The 14109-nt window shown below is 45.6% G+C and overlaps 1 protein-coding gene across 3 annotated transcripts in view; it reads right to left on the bottom strand.

Moving 5' to 3' along the window:
- Positions 1-322: 322 nt before the first annotated feature.
- The window catches only part of UVRAG (UV radiation resistance associated), a 301824-nt gene continuing 288037 nt past the window's right edge, over positions 323-14109 (bottom strand). For 2 of the 3 annotated variants that reach the window (XM_040489399.1, XM_040489398.1), the window contains exon 15: positions 3362-6960. In XM_040489399.1, coding sequence (XP_040345333.1) covers positions 6258-6960 — 703 coding nt within the window. In that variant the 3' untranslated portion in view covers positions 3362-6257. Of the gene's footprint in view, positions 831-3361; positions 6961-14109 lie in introns of those variants that run through there. The other variant, XM_040489400.1, reaches the window with a different exon arrangement.

Raw genomic sequence — 14109 nt, 5'->3', positions numbered from 1 at the left:
GTCCTCCCGACTCGCTCCTCCTTCTTAGCAAGGGGCTACTGAATGGGGAAGAGCTATATTGTAAGAAGGCAGCTGGCAGGATGTTCAGATGGGTGGGGAGAAGGAGCAGGCTACATAAGGGGCCTTGATAAGGCTTAGGGTGCAGAAGAGGCCCTGGGGCGAGGTCAGGGCCTGCTTTGGCATCACTGGGGAGAGAAAGCAGGTTCCCCAGTGCAGATACTCTGTAGGACAGGGCAGCAGGGGCTCGGGCCCTGCACGGGTTTCCCAGCGAATGGGGGCTCATTACCACTCAGGATGTTTACTGAAAACCTGTGATAATCCCTCATATGTGCACCTCTTTTTACTGTTCACAAAAACTCAGCTCCGCAGTCTCCACCAAGCCCTGAAAGGTTCTGCCTCTAAAGGTCGTCAGTGACTTTTGGTGCTGACTCTGGGCGAGTTGCGCCTTCACGGAGCTCCCGAGGGACCGTGAGACAGACACAGGTGTGAGTTACAAAATCCTTGGATCAATGCTCTGTCTCATTCTCCCACTCCCCCCAACTTCATGAGCACCCGATGTGTGCCACCAAAGGGATTAGACGGGGCTGGGAACAGAGAAGTCAAGGCAACTGGCAGGTTTCTAGAAGTAAAGGGTCTGGCCTCAAGGTCAGTAGGTTCTGGAGACCTCTGTTGCACGAGCAAAAGTTCACATACCATCTGCATGAACGGTAGCCTGGGTGGCGGGGAGGTCGTCTCACATCACAGTAACAGTGGCCGGGTCCCTCACCCGAAGAGCAAGAAGTCTGTGGAAAACATAGCGATGCGGGGTTCCTTGAGGAATAAGTTGTTCCCTATAAGGGAATTAGCACATTTTTTGCAAGTAAATTTTTGAGAGAACAAGCTCAGCCCTTCAAATATCAAAACTTATTTCAACCGTTCAGGATAATATATTCCCTTAAAATATTTCATGCACTTTGCTGTCCAACTAAAATTAATTTATCCTTTTTCTGATGACAGAGGGCCATCTTTAGGAACAGTAAAAGGCATTCTAGTCGAATTTCTTAAAACCCTGACCAGAGGCAGGCTGTGTTAAATGGTTTAGCCCTAAGTTCTTTACAACCGGCAGAGGGACACGTGAGGGTTCTTTCTTTTTCTGCCGCGCTCTGGGCCACGAGGCAATCTGAGGCAGCTTTTGAAGAACAAACACCAATTTGCTCTTAAGGCAGGAGGAATCTCTGTCCGGGCACAAGGGGCAACCCGAGCAAGGGACCGGCTTCTCTTTTCGGAGGAGCACCTGGGCTCAGAGAAGTCAAGCGCCTTGTTGGGGGTGGCGTGGCCAGTGAGCAGCGGGCTGGGTGGGATCTGCCGGGCTGAGGGCTCACATACCCAGACTGCTTCCTTCCCGCGTGTATCTGCCTCTTAAGAGTCGGGTTATCCAAAATTTCTGTCCACACCCACCTTCCCTTCCTTCTAATTTGCCGCTTGTAATTAGTGGGGACCGAGGGAAGCTCATTCGAATCGTGTTTTGTACAAAACCGGAGGGATCCAAGCCTGCCGCTCCCCAGCTTGTAATTCGGTGCCCGGGCTTGGCTGGCTACAGCTACGTCACCCAACTGGCAGTCTTTCTCACTTTTATCTAGGTTCAAGACCGTTCTTTTTCTGGATTGCTGACCTTGCCAGCCTCTAAGATGTGTGGAATTATTTTATAGACGTGTGTTTTTTATTCATTTCAAATCCACAAGGCTGAGCTGTCTACCTACAAAACTGTAATTAGATGCGCTGGGAGGGAAAAAAAGAAAAAAGCCTGTATCTACTTCAAGCAAGATGAAGAGCCCTGGGCACCGGTTCAGCATGCAGTGAGGTAGCCAGAAGCGGCGTAAGAGAATATTTACGGATGAGGTGGGCCTGTATAAGCTCATCTGCCAGGTGTTAAAAAACATGCAAATTCAGCTAATTAGGCTCACAGACCCTGTCTCAACACTGTGTCCATGCCACCCACTAAAACACCTCAAAACACTTGACATCTGTTTAGAGCTTTAGTCTTCCGAAAGACCAGCTTCGGTCCTGACGCAGTCTCCGTGCGTGCAGAGTAAATCTCCGCCTTCGGCTGCCCCACCAAGGCCTGATGCGCGCGATGCCAGGATCCTTGCTGAATGACCAACTCCTCCCAGTGACCATGGTGCTTTGTAATGATCGCTAAGCGCTTTACAAGCACGTGTCTCTTCTACAAGCCCGGTGGGGGGTGGGGGTGGGGGCAGGCGGTATCATCCCCACTGGACAGAGGAGGGGCCAGATTCAGAGAGTGGAAGTGGCCGTACCCAAGTGCTAGAACGGGAAACGGCGATAGCGAGTCCCGGGCATCCTCTCTGTCACTACGCGGTGGCCTCCTGCAGGACGATAGGGACCACCACTGGTGGCGCAGGCCCCATAGAAATGTAACGGCAAGGATAGAGTTCAGTCCGATTTTTTACAGATGCACAAATAGGCTCCTTAAAAGGCCAATGACTTGCCCAGGATCACAGGTTCAAAGTGGCCGAGCCGGGGCCTTCAGAACCAAGCTTCTAAAGAACAGACGCTGGCTGTTCACACCACCCGGGGATGCGCGCGGTTTGTTATGCGATACTTGCCCGGAAAACGCTGGGGGCCCAAGGATGCACCTCTTTGTCAGACGGAGACTTTTTTTGCACAACAAAATAGGAAAGATTCAACAGACTCAAGCGACTACCACTAGAGTCCAGCGCCAACTTGGCTGCCGGCTGGTACTGGGCTCTAAGCAAGTTACTCTTCTGCCCAGTAGGCAGCCTGGAGAGGGTGCCTGGCAGCTGCCCACCGCAAGTATTGAAATCTCTTGTCTCGGCACCTGGAGGCCTCTCCTCTCACCTTTCTTCACACCCATTCAGGCCCCTTGCTGTTTTGCAAACACTCCAGGCCCTGTGTTGCCTCTGGGCCTTTGCCCATGCTGTTCCCTCTACCTGTAACTTCTCCTGTATCTTTCAGCGGATCTTTCATCTGAGTTACCTCCACGAACTGGTCCAGACCCTTGAGTCAGAATAGCTTTCTCTGCATTCCCTAGCATGGCTATACCGCTCTCCATCACAGGATTTGTCACACTGAATTAACAGCGTTAATAGGCCTTTTTCCCTTACCTTCCACCCCCAGAGACCATGGCAGAGGCCAGGGCTTATTCATCTTTGTATTAACCTTGTTTAGCCCAGTCCCTCACAGACAGAGACAGAGTTAGCTCAATAAATGTGAAAGGGCTGGCTGATGGTTGATGAACAAGGTTTTCATAGTTAACTCAGCTTCAATATGAAATTCAAAACAATGAAGAAGACAGGACTCAAACATAGCTGGGAAATAACATACACTTTTACTCTCAAAATAAATACTAATCAATTTTATTTTATAAATACAGATGCTGAGTTTTCTTCCAATTACCAACAGATCAGTTTCACATGCCATTTATTATTGGTGGTGGTTTAAAAAATTATTTAAATAACCAGTTAGGTCAGGATAAATGGGCACCATTAGAACCGCTAAAAAAATAGAGCTGGATACAATCTTCCAAAACTAATATTCTGAGGGGGAAAAAAAAAATCTCTGGAATTTCTAAAGTGGGTAAGGGGAAGTGGAGAGAGGGAACACAATCAAATATTCATTTGATAACACTTGCCGACCATTCAAAGTGTCTCCGCTACATGAAAACGGAAAGGGCTCTTAGCAGTTCAGACATGGATAGTAGTGGATTTTCATTTCAACTTATATCCTCAAAGCAAGTTTTATTTTCTTTAGCGATTTACAAGACTAACTAAAAAGATTAGTAGGAGATAATAACTCATCCCATATTTTGGCCTTGGCCACTCCAAGCAGAGGCAAAACTAATTCTGCAGCTTTGGAAAATGTCAAACAGAGCTCCTCCCGGAGACATGCAATACTGTTGGTTCTACCCCAAGTCAAGGCAGAAACTGTAGGCATCGAACAGACTCCAAGGAAACCTGAAACCCAAACCAAGCGAACCCAAACGTTAAGTGGTGTTTTGAGGCATAACATCGTCGAACACAGTGTGGACCAAGCCAGTGTAGGAAACCAGTTCTGAGCTACCTAATATCACATTCAGTGGCAGGGCCACACGCTGCTGGTGTGTGTGTGTGTGTGTGTGTGTGTGTGTGTGTGCGCGCGCGCGCACAAAGCTGTGGATCCCAGAATCAGGGAGTCCACAAATAGGAGACTGGCAGATGGAGTCCCAGAGCCCCAGCTCTCTCTGGCTCTGTGGAACCTGAGGTACACACAGTCCGCGTGGCTGCTCTGCGTGTGGTCCCTCTGCCTGGGGGCGCCAGGACCTAGGCCAGAGGGCCTACAACTCCATGCACTGTCTTTAAGTTTGGCATGAAGTTCAAAGTCCACCCCCATATGTGGACTTTAAGCCACATGTTCAATACTTCCACTGTTCAATACTAACACAATCCTTCCAGAACCTTTTTCTTTTGGGTGGGGTAAGTGCTATTTCATTGGAAGACCCCACACAGTCCAGCATGATGTAAGACCACAGATATCACCCCCCTCATTGACTCTACCGTGAATGGCAGGACATTGCGAAGAAGCCGTGACTCTAGAGTGCTTCTGCTTTAGGTTTGGAGTGGTTCCACCTCTTTATGTGAAATACGATGGATTTCTTCAGATCAACTTAAAGCTCTTAATTGCTTGCAGGTTGGGTCCATGTGTCAAGCATGGGTTGGGTGAGTTCTCTTTACATATGGAAAACAACAACACGAACCATTCTGCATGACAACAAGGCTGTAAATGAGAACTTGAGCCCAGGAGTGCTTGGACAATATATGAAAATGACCATGAAACCTAGGAGTTAAGCTGTTACGTCGGACAAATGCAGTTCCTGGAGAGAACACCTGTGAAGGTGTTTGCGCTGCTGTGCGGAACAGCACACGCTCGAGTCAACGACATTAGCTTAGGTACAGCCACGGTTTCTGTCCAGGCTCGTCCTGTCGTGATGGAAGATGGAGATGTAGGTTCGAGACGGATTTCAGAACTGGAAAGAACAAATCAGGTCAAGTGAAGTAAATTCAGTTTTTATTCTTCTATACAATACATGGGTATATGCATAAATTTTCCTTAAAGAGCTTGCAACCCTGAGGCAATGTCCTTGGGTATATAAAGTATATGGCAATAGCAAATGAAATCTGAGCTCCGGGGATGAAATTGGACTTGAAGAACATAATTTAATATGAACGCAACTGCACATACACCAATAGTATTCTATGCCTCATCTAAGCCTCTTCATCCAACTATCTCAACAGCCTTGCTGTCGGCACACTGGACAGCCTGACTCTCTACGGGTATTTCATCATATACAGCGCCTTCCTTTCCAACTGAAATTTAATAAATTAACATGGGATTTACATGTGGGGATTTTTGTCTGGTGAGTGCACTGCCAGAAAGCATGCCTGGTTTTTGACTGCAGCGTCTGCCCACGTAAAAACTCTGGCCCCCAGAGGACACTGGATGTCATCTGACTATTGCAACCTTGGGAGCCCTTGAGGGTCCCCTGGGATCTACCAGAGGGGAAATTTTTCCCTCTCCTTGGAGGGTTACGTTAAGGGCGTGGCTGATCTGAGGAGGTGGAAGGTCTTGGCTACCGCATTCGAGAACCAGTGACTCTGCCGTCCTCAGTTTTCAGGGTGCACGACCCACCTGCTGTGAAGACGGGGCAGCAGAGAGGCTGACTGGGGGCAGGGGCAGGAGCAGGGGCAGGTGGGCCTGGGTATAAGGAGACCATTGTGCTTCTTACTCATCAAACTAACGGATGGTCAAAGGTCTTTGAGTTAACTGGTGAAAACCTTTGTTTTGAATATTCGGTTTTCCAAAGTTTTATAAACTATGTTGAGGGCAAATGCTTATGAGAAACTAAAGGTGAGTTTATCATATTATTTATATATTATCATCTTCCCTCTGAGGATAACACAGAAGTGTAAATTAAAAAGCAGACAAATATCTTTAAGGTGACTCGAGCTAGAGAGTGAATTTTGCCTTAAAACAGTTGTCAGGCCTGAAAAGCAAACCTTGCAAGCAAACTCTAACTTTGTCTGGCCCACTGATACACAACGATCCTGAGCCCCTCCGTGATTTACAAAGTCTGTTTTTCCGAGGAATATCCTCCATTAATATTCATTTCGTGTCATAATTATTACAAGGGGTAACCAGTGCAGCTTTATCCTCATTTCAGGCAGCGACTCTGTCCTGGTCCTACCGGCTGGCTGCTCACTTCACTTATCGGAGCTCCTGCGTGGCCGGCGGAAGCTGGACACGTTTTCGTTCAGTGCATAGATCCTCCGGGAGAACTCTTCAAATTCTCCCAGGACTTGTTCGTCACACTCCACTGCCACGGCGCTATCCACCGGGATGCAGTTAAAGGCTTCTAGCTGATCGCCCGAGGTGAGACCCGTGGCTTCCATCCCGATGATCTCTTCCGCTTGCTCCACAGTACAGCAGAGCTCGGCCTCCGGCACCGGGAGGAATGCCCCCGGGAGCCGGACGCCGGAGGAGCCAGCCTGCTCGCTGGGCAGGAGAGCGCCGTTGACGGCGGCTGGGAGTCCAGAGAGGGCTCCTTCTTGTTCTTGGCTAGTGTTCACGCTCACGTGACCTCCGCTTAATCTGTCACCCAAGTCAGATCCTTTTTTCTTGCTTTCTTTGGAGAAGTCCAAGGAGGTATCCAAGGAGGAGGACAGAGATGTCGTCTTTCTCTCGGATTCTCCTACGGAAGGGATGGCGGTAACAGGCTGGGCTAGCGCGGAGTTGTAACTGGGAGGAGGGGTTTTGTACTGGAGTCTCTCATTCTCTGAGCTGGCCCGTTTTCGGTGTCCTTTGTCTGGGGAAGGGATCCCCCCAGAGAAGCCTACATCTGCACCTCCAAATATGGAGCTTTGTCTCTTTGGAACAGGGATTGCGCTGGAGGTGTGGTGTCTATCGCTAGAAGACAAACAAAAACGAGAAGTTATTTTCAACTTTTGAACTTGGCCTAAGACTTCCGGATCCAGAGACAGGAAACAACATATTTAGGTTTGAGATAATAAAAATTGATAATAATCAAGTCTAGTATTAACTGTAGGGTCCAGATGCAAGAAAAAATATGAAGCAGTCTGAATTCAAGTTTGGGAGCTTCCTTCAAGAAGGATACAAGACACCCTACAATCTATCCAGAGGATGGTGCTCAGGGTGCGAGAGGAGAGAAATCATGTCTTTGGGGAAGAGATGAAGTACCTGGAGAGGTGGGATTGGAAAAAAAGGCATCTGAGGGATGTAATCAACCTTACTGGTCCAAAGGGCTATCGGTATTTATATTCTTGTATTAACTATTCAATGCTTAACTTATTGTCATGAAGCAGGCATCCTTATTTGGCAGAGAAGTTAAATGACTTGTCCCTGATAACCTCAGGGAGGCAGTGGCAGGCTAGACTACAACCCACGCCTCACGACCTGATGACCAACAGGCTTTCTGATACCCAAATGCTAATCACCCTGCATTAGAGAACTGGCAGAGAGGGAACCAAGGAGACATCTATCTATCTAATGGACAATCTAATGGACTACTATCTATCTAATATGTATATCTATCTATATTTTTTGTAATGAAAAATTAATTTGGAAAATGGCTTCTCTTCTACCAGGTCAGTCACGCACACATTTTACAATACTCGGTCTTCAGTGCCTTCTTTTGAAGTTGAGTCCCTTCTCAGGAAGATACTTTTGGGCCAGCAATAACAATCAGTGTTTAGCATTTTAGTTCCTGAAGACATTTCACATATGCCATTTCACTTGGTTCTCACAAAAACCCTGTCAGGAAAGCAGGGTATACGCTATTGCTCTTAAGTCTGAAACAATAAATAATAATGAGTTCATAGAAATCGAGTATCCAGACCCTGGAAATGACGGTCGTGTTCAATGCTGGGCTACTTAAGCCACCCCTGTGGCACTGATCACAGTTCTAGATACTACACTTGGATGAAGATAGCTCAATTCACTGATAGGAAAAGACTGATCCAGAGATGGAGGTGCAAACCCAAGATCCCTTTGACTTGTATGTATTCTTCCGATGAGGACACACGCACAGAAGTGACTTACAAAACAGCTACTCGGCTGGAAAAGAGACGAGACTTGAAACTATACTCACCCAACAGACAGCTATTACATGTGCCAGCCTCGGGGAGGGGAAACAGATACAAGACAGGACAGGCCCTACCTCTGAGGAGCTTCCAATCTTGCAGAAGAAAGGCCCCCATAATTATTGAAATGATACATTTTCAAATTACAGTTGTGATAAGTGCCCTGAAAAAGAAGGAAGGGTCTAGGGTTCCTTCCACCCGTGTCCACAGCCACAAGCCCTTATGCCAGCTCCCTGCTCCCTTTTCTTTCAGATTTTTTCTGGTAGATTATGCCTGTGGTCTCTGACACCTAAGCAAGGGTTCTTCTTCTTGCAAAAAGGCAACCACCAGACTTCTAATCCATGGGCTACCAGACTCCATTGCTTGGCTATGAGCGTGGGTGCCTGGAGAGATTTCATAATTAGGGGTGGTCACTGGGGTGCATATAAAACAGCACAAGCAGCCCAGTAAATTACTGTTTTTGGTCCTCAAGAAAAACAAAACAAAACAGAGCCAAATCTACTGGCCTTAATCTAGGTTTTCAGTTAATATGTTGTCAGAACTCACAGCGATTGGGTAAGCCACACATTTTTGCCAATCTTGTTGTTTTTACTATACCACTTGCTGACAGTGTCCCTCTCTGAATGATTTTGCAGGGGGCCCAGGTAATCAAACCAAAACAAAGCATCAGCACCACCCACAGACCCTTTTTTTTCTGGAGCAGACAGGCCAAGCTTTCAGCTGCCACCCAGCCCAGGAGGGTGAGAAGCACCAAGTGAACCAGCCTGGAATGCTGAAGGTGACGTCGCTGGCACACAGCCAGAGGCCAGGTGCCTAAGCACTCACTGCCACGAAGGGTGAACGACATGATACCCTCATTGCCACCGCCACCTGGCCCCACCCTGTGGGCTCTCTGCTCTGCTTCTCTGCTGGGCTGCAGGTGGGCTGACAAAAAGCAGGGCATGAGGAACAGACCTGGGCGCAAGCTGTGCTTACGACACAAGAGGACAGGGGATTTTGTAGCCTTCGTTGATTCCGAGACCCCTTGAAAGCTCTCCACAGCTCTGTACAACAGAAAAGTAATAAAGTTTCACATCCCTCCTCTCAACTATAATGGGAAGGCAGCTACCATTTTCTTGTACGTCAATAAAGTTGAACCCTCGCATCTACCTTGTGGAAAAGGTAGGCAGGTGGGTGGTTTTGTTCAAGGCTGCAGAGCCCACATCTGAGCCAAATTTGGTCGGACTCCAGAGCCCACGCTGTCTGTTGTGTCCCAAGTGGGAAAGTCATATTCAAATTCAACTGACACTTGCTAAGTGCCAATGGAATGCCACACCTCAAGCTAAATGCCATTACACAGGCCTTCTCATCTAACCCGCTCAGCCTGTATCTAAGCTCTGGGGTGCTACTCCTGTTTTAATGGATGGATTCTAAGTCTGTACGAGGTAGAGACTTTGGCATTTTCTGACATCCCAATTTTTAAAAAAAATGTTTACTTTGCGCGCACGAGAGAACGCATGCATGCGCACAAGTGGGGGAGGGGTGGAAAGAGAGGGAGAGAAAGCATCTCAAGCAGGCTCCACACTGTCAGCGCAGAGCCTGACTCAGGGCCTGATCTCATGAATCATGATCCGAAATCAAGAGTCGGATGCTCAACCGACTGAGCCACCCAGGTGCCCCCTGACATCCTGATTTTTGCAGCATTCTCCAGTTCCTTTAGATTTTTATGAGAACCCAGGGAATGATAATGTCGGATACAATTTGGAAAGTCCAAGTAACGGTAAAATGTCCCCCCTGAATAATGGTAAAAAAGATGAGTTATTACAGGTAGACAAGGAAGTCTACATATCTAAAATTTGCCCTTTAATCACCACATGTTGTCTTTCTCCCCATTTTAGTCATGTGCAGTAAGACTTTTCAAGCACTTTTATTAAAGTCTTTCTTATTATATATACATATATATATATTTAATTTGAGAGAGAGAGAGAGAGAGAGAGGGAGAGAGAGAGAGAGAAAGGAAGACAGAGAGAGAGAGAGAGAGAGAGAGAGAGAGAGAGAGAGAGAGAATCCCAAGCAGGTTCCATGCTCAGCACAGAGCCTGACATGTGGCTCAATCCCATGACACTGGGATCATGACCTGAGCCAAAATCAAGAGTCAGATGCTCAACCAACTGAGCCACCCAGGTGCCCCAAAGTCTCTCTTACAATCTTAAAAAGAGTAAGCTGAAGAAAAGAGGATTTTCTTAATAACACTGGGCCATCACTATGAACATGTGTTACTGAACTGTGACATGGGGAAGAGATGACAGGACACTCAGGGGCACAAGTCCGGGTCTCTGGGCTCTGCCACCTGTACCCACGCTTCCCTGGGTCCTCTCTCACTGCCAGGCTGGTGGCTCATGTGCGCCGATGCACTTGTCTGCAGGCCCTTGTCTTTTGTTAATGTCTGCCAGCTCACTGTGCCCTCGTGTAGTGGATGGCCTGAGAACTGTGTGCAAAAGAGTACATCGGCTTGAGTGAGGGGCCAGCACATGGCCGGGGCATAACACACTTGGCTTTATGAGTTTTGCAACATTAGTTTTGGCTGCTTAGAGTTAATTTTTTTATTACTTCCAGGATCTCAGCAGTGTTCCAGATTTTTCAGATACCTGAGTTCTAAACAGCTGAAGTGCTGAATGATTACATTAAAATATATACAAACACACATGCATTTTTAATTATTATAATAATTTATACTCCCTGAAAAACACAAACAATATAAACTACATAAAAAATAAAAATCACTCACAAGCCTATTGCCTATCGAATAATTTTGAGTATTTTGTTTTTAGGCTTTGATTTTACATATATGTGTTTAATTAAAAAAGAGAAAAAAACCCTGAAGTTATGTTTGTTGTATACATATAATTCTGTATCCCACCACTGGAATTTATTAAAATCTTTTGGTAAATAACTCTAAATGGCTGCTCCACTGAATGGAATATTATTCTCTTATTTGTGTAGAGTTAGGATATTCCTAAAATTTTACTATTAAAAAACAAATTGCTGTGAGCATCTCTGTATAAAAACACAATGCATAGATTTTTAATAAAACAATTTAGATTTTTGCATTTGATAGAAAGTTTCCAAAGGGAACCTTCATTACACATTTTAGTACAAGCTAAATTCTTACAATTAAAAACAAGGACATTTTACTTCTATTATTCCCTACACAATAGAAAGGTAGCAATTAAAGAGGCAAATGATAGATCAAAAAAGAATGCCTGGGAGGTTTCAAGATTCTTTTTGTCTGATTATAGTGCAGGTTTACGACGATTTCATCGAGATGGAAGAAGAGGTCAGAATGCATAGACTTCCTAATTACATGACCAATTTTTAAAGGCTGTTGACAATTTACTTATCAAATGAAATTAGTGCATTATTTGAATTGTGATGAATAACTTACGGGGAATTTTTCCTCTTAGAAACAACCAGAGTAAACCTGGATATTTGGGGGAGGGGTGGATGCAGCAGGAAACATGGTAGCTTTGCTCCGTCCTCCACTCCGGCCAAGGCTCCCTCTGTGTTCTATGGCGCTAGATCTGGGGGCCCGGAGCCCGAGGTTTGGTAACTGGACCAAGTCCCCTACTTCACCGCACACATTCTCCTTGGCTGTTTGCCTCGAGTGGATGGATGTCTTTTCCAGCTTGGCTTAAGTCCAAACTGGAAACCTGGAAACATGACATCTGGGGTTTAATGCTGCAATTAGAAGGAATTTATTAAAAAACAACAACCCACAGATATTGTAATGGCCAATTTACCAGGCCACGGTTTAGGGAAACATGGGATAGGTTGTTGAGTAACTGAACCACATCGGGACTGTTAGATTACTTCATAATCAACCTTTTGCCACGAGTACAAAAGGATACCCTAGAGTCACAAACAATAGCCTGATGAGGGAGAAGTCAAGTGGTTTGGAGTTTAGAGGTCAAGGAGGATAGTCTGGTTTAAATTTGGCTTCTCTGGATCAAAGTCTTCTCTGATCTCCCTAAATTAAGGTGATTAATTTCTTTCTCATTCTGTGAGTCCTTATTTATTGCAGTTGGTTATTTTTTTTTATCTCTTCAGCTATATCTGGAGATAGTGGTGGTGATGAGGAAGGGTGCTCAAAACCTAGACCCTCCTCCAAGCTCTGCAGTCATGACCGTCTATTTGGAGTTATAACTTAAGGTCGAACTCACCACTTGCTTGTTATATGACTGTAGGCAGTCCCTTATCTTCTCTGTGCTTTAGCTTCCTCCTTCATAAACAGATCACTGGACTACAGTAAGGATTAAATAAAATAATGCACCTGAAATAGAAGAATGCCCGACGTACATACTAATGTCAGTAGTAGCTGTAATTGTGATTGCTGTCACTATTACCAGCTTCCATGGGCTTCGGATTCCCAAAGAATTGCCCTCATTTTACAGAAGAGGTAACTGAGACTCAAGGGCATTAATGTCTCAGACCATGGAACACAGGTAATTGGGCGTAGAGGCAAGGCCAGAATCTAGGTCTCCTTCCTCCTACTGTTTCTTCCTACATAGAATTGTTTAGAACAGGGACAAACGGAACTCTTCCCATCTGCCCCCTCTCCACTTCTGCACATCAGGGAGCTAGCGGCAAGAAGGAGAAAAAGAACTAAGGCAAGTGTAAAAGAGTATTGAAAGAAAAATACTAAATCAATCAGAAGTGAAATATCACTGCAGCTTTTTTTTTTTTTTCTTTTCTTTCCTTTTCTTTTTTTTTGTAGACGGGGGTGGGGGAGGCTTTGAATAAAGTAGAAATGCTCAACTGCCTCTATTTACATGATCTGCTAAATGCTTAGGGACTAAAAGAACTTCCCAGAATCCTTTGAGGTACATTCCAGTTGTCCCGAGACCTCTGATGTATCATTTTTCTGTACGAATTTAGCTTCAGGGAGAAAGCATTTTTGTAAGAGGGAGAATTTCTGTTGTCCCAACCTAAATGAGGAGGACCCCGTTCAGCCTTTTAGAACCATTATACAAACACTTTGTCATGAGGCCAATCTGGGAGACAGTAGAACCCAGTTCGTTCTACTCCGCTATTCTTGCCTCCACAATTTCCCCTCCTCCTTCTCTTTCTGCTGGTTGTACTGCCTAAGGCAATAGCCTCCTTTAAAAAGAACAAGGACTGGGAGAAGGAAAACAGGGTAAGAGAGCACTGGTCCAAAATATGTTTCCGCTTCCATATCTCCCATATATTCCAGACCTCCACACGGAGCTCCGCCGTTATGAGCTATGGCAGACTGGTGAAGCACTTCACGGCTCTGAACCAATGTCTCCTTTTCTGTAAAACGTGAATATCCACCTAACAGTTTTTACAGTGAGGACTAACACTTTTAGTACAATGAGGAGGTACTCCACAGACTGTTATTAATAATAAAACAACGGCAGGTAACATTGATGAAGTGTGATGAAGTACTGTGTTAGTAGCTTTCTACATGGTCTCATTTAATCCTCATCTCTATGAAGTATTACAAACATAATCCACCTTTCATAGATGAAGAGACTCAGGCATTAAGGTTAGGTAACTTGCCCAAGTCACAAAGCAACTAACCGTGATTGAACAAACACAACCCGACGAAGTAAGCGTTAGCTTCCTTCTCTCTCCCAGTCCCCAGGACTTGCCACCACAATGCCTACATGTGATCGTACTTCTGTTTGAGGGAGGGGTGAGACTCAGAAGAATAATTTTTAGGCCGAATGGCTTGGCATGTTTTCTTTCTCTTCTTCTCTTGCCTATATTAAGTTTGTGTGGCTTTTCTGATTTCCTTGGAATTGTTACTTCTGTTATAAGAATGCTGACGGATCTAAGCATCAATTATGAAAACACAAGTACATCCTGTCACAAAATGATATAAAGGTGGGGACTTAGGGGAAAATGAAATAAGGGAAAAATGGAAAGATTTACCACATCGAGAGAGTTCTTGAAG

The sequence above is a fragment of the Herpailurus yagouaroundi genome, unplaced genomic scaffold (genome assembly GCF_014898765.1).
Source record: "Herpailurus yagouaroundi ecotype Mexico unplaced genomic scaffold, PumYag 180, whole genome shotgun sequence".
Taxonomy (NCBI): Eukaryota; Metazoa; Chordata; class Mammalia; order Carnivora; family Felidae; genus Herpailurus; species Herpailurus yagouaroundi.
The sequence above is the reverse complement of the archived record's forward strand: the minus strand, read 5'-3'. Positions and strand labels throughout refer to the sequence as shown.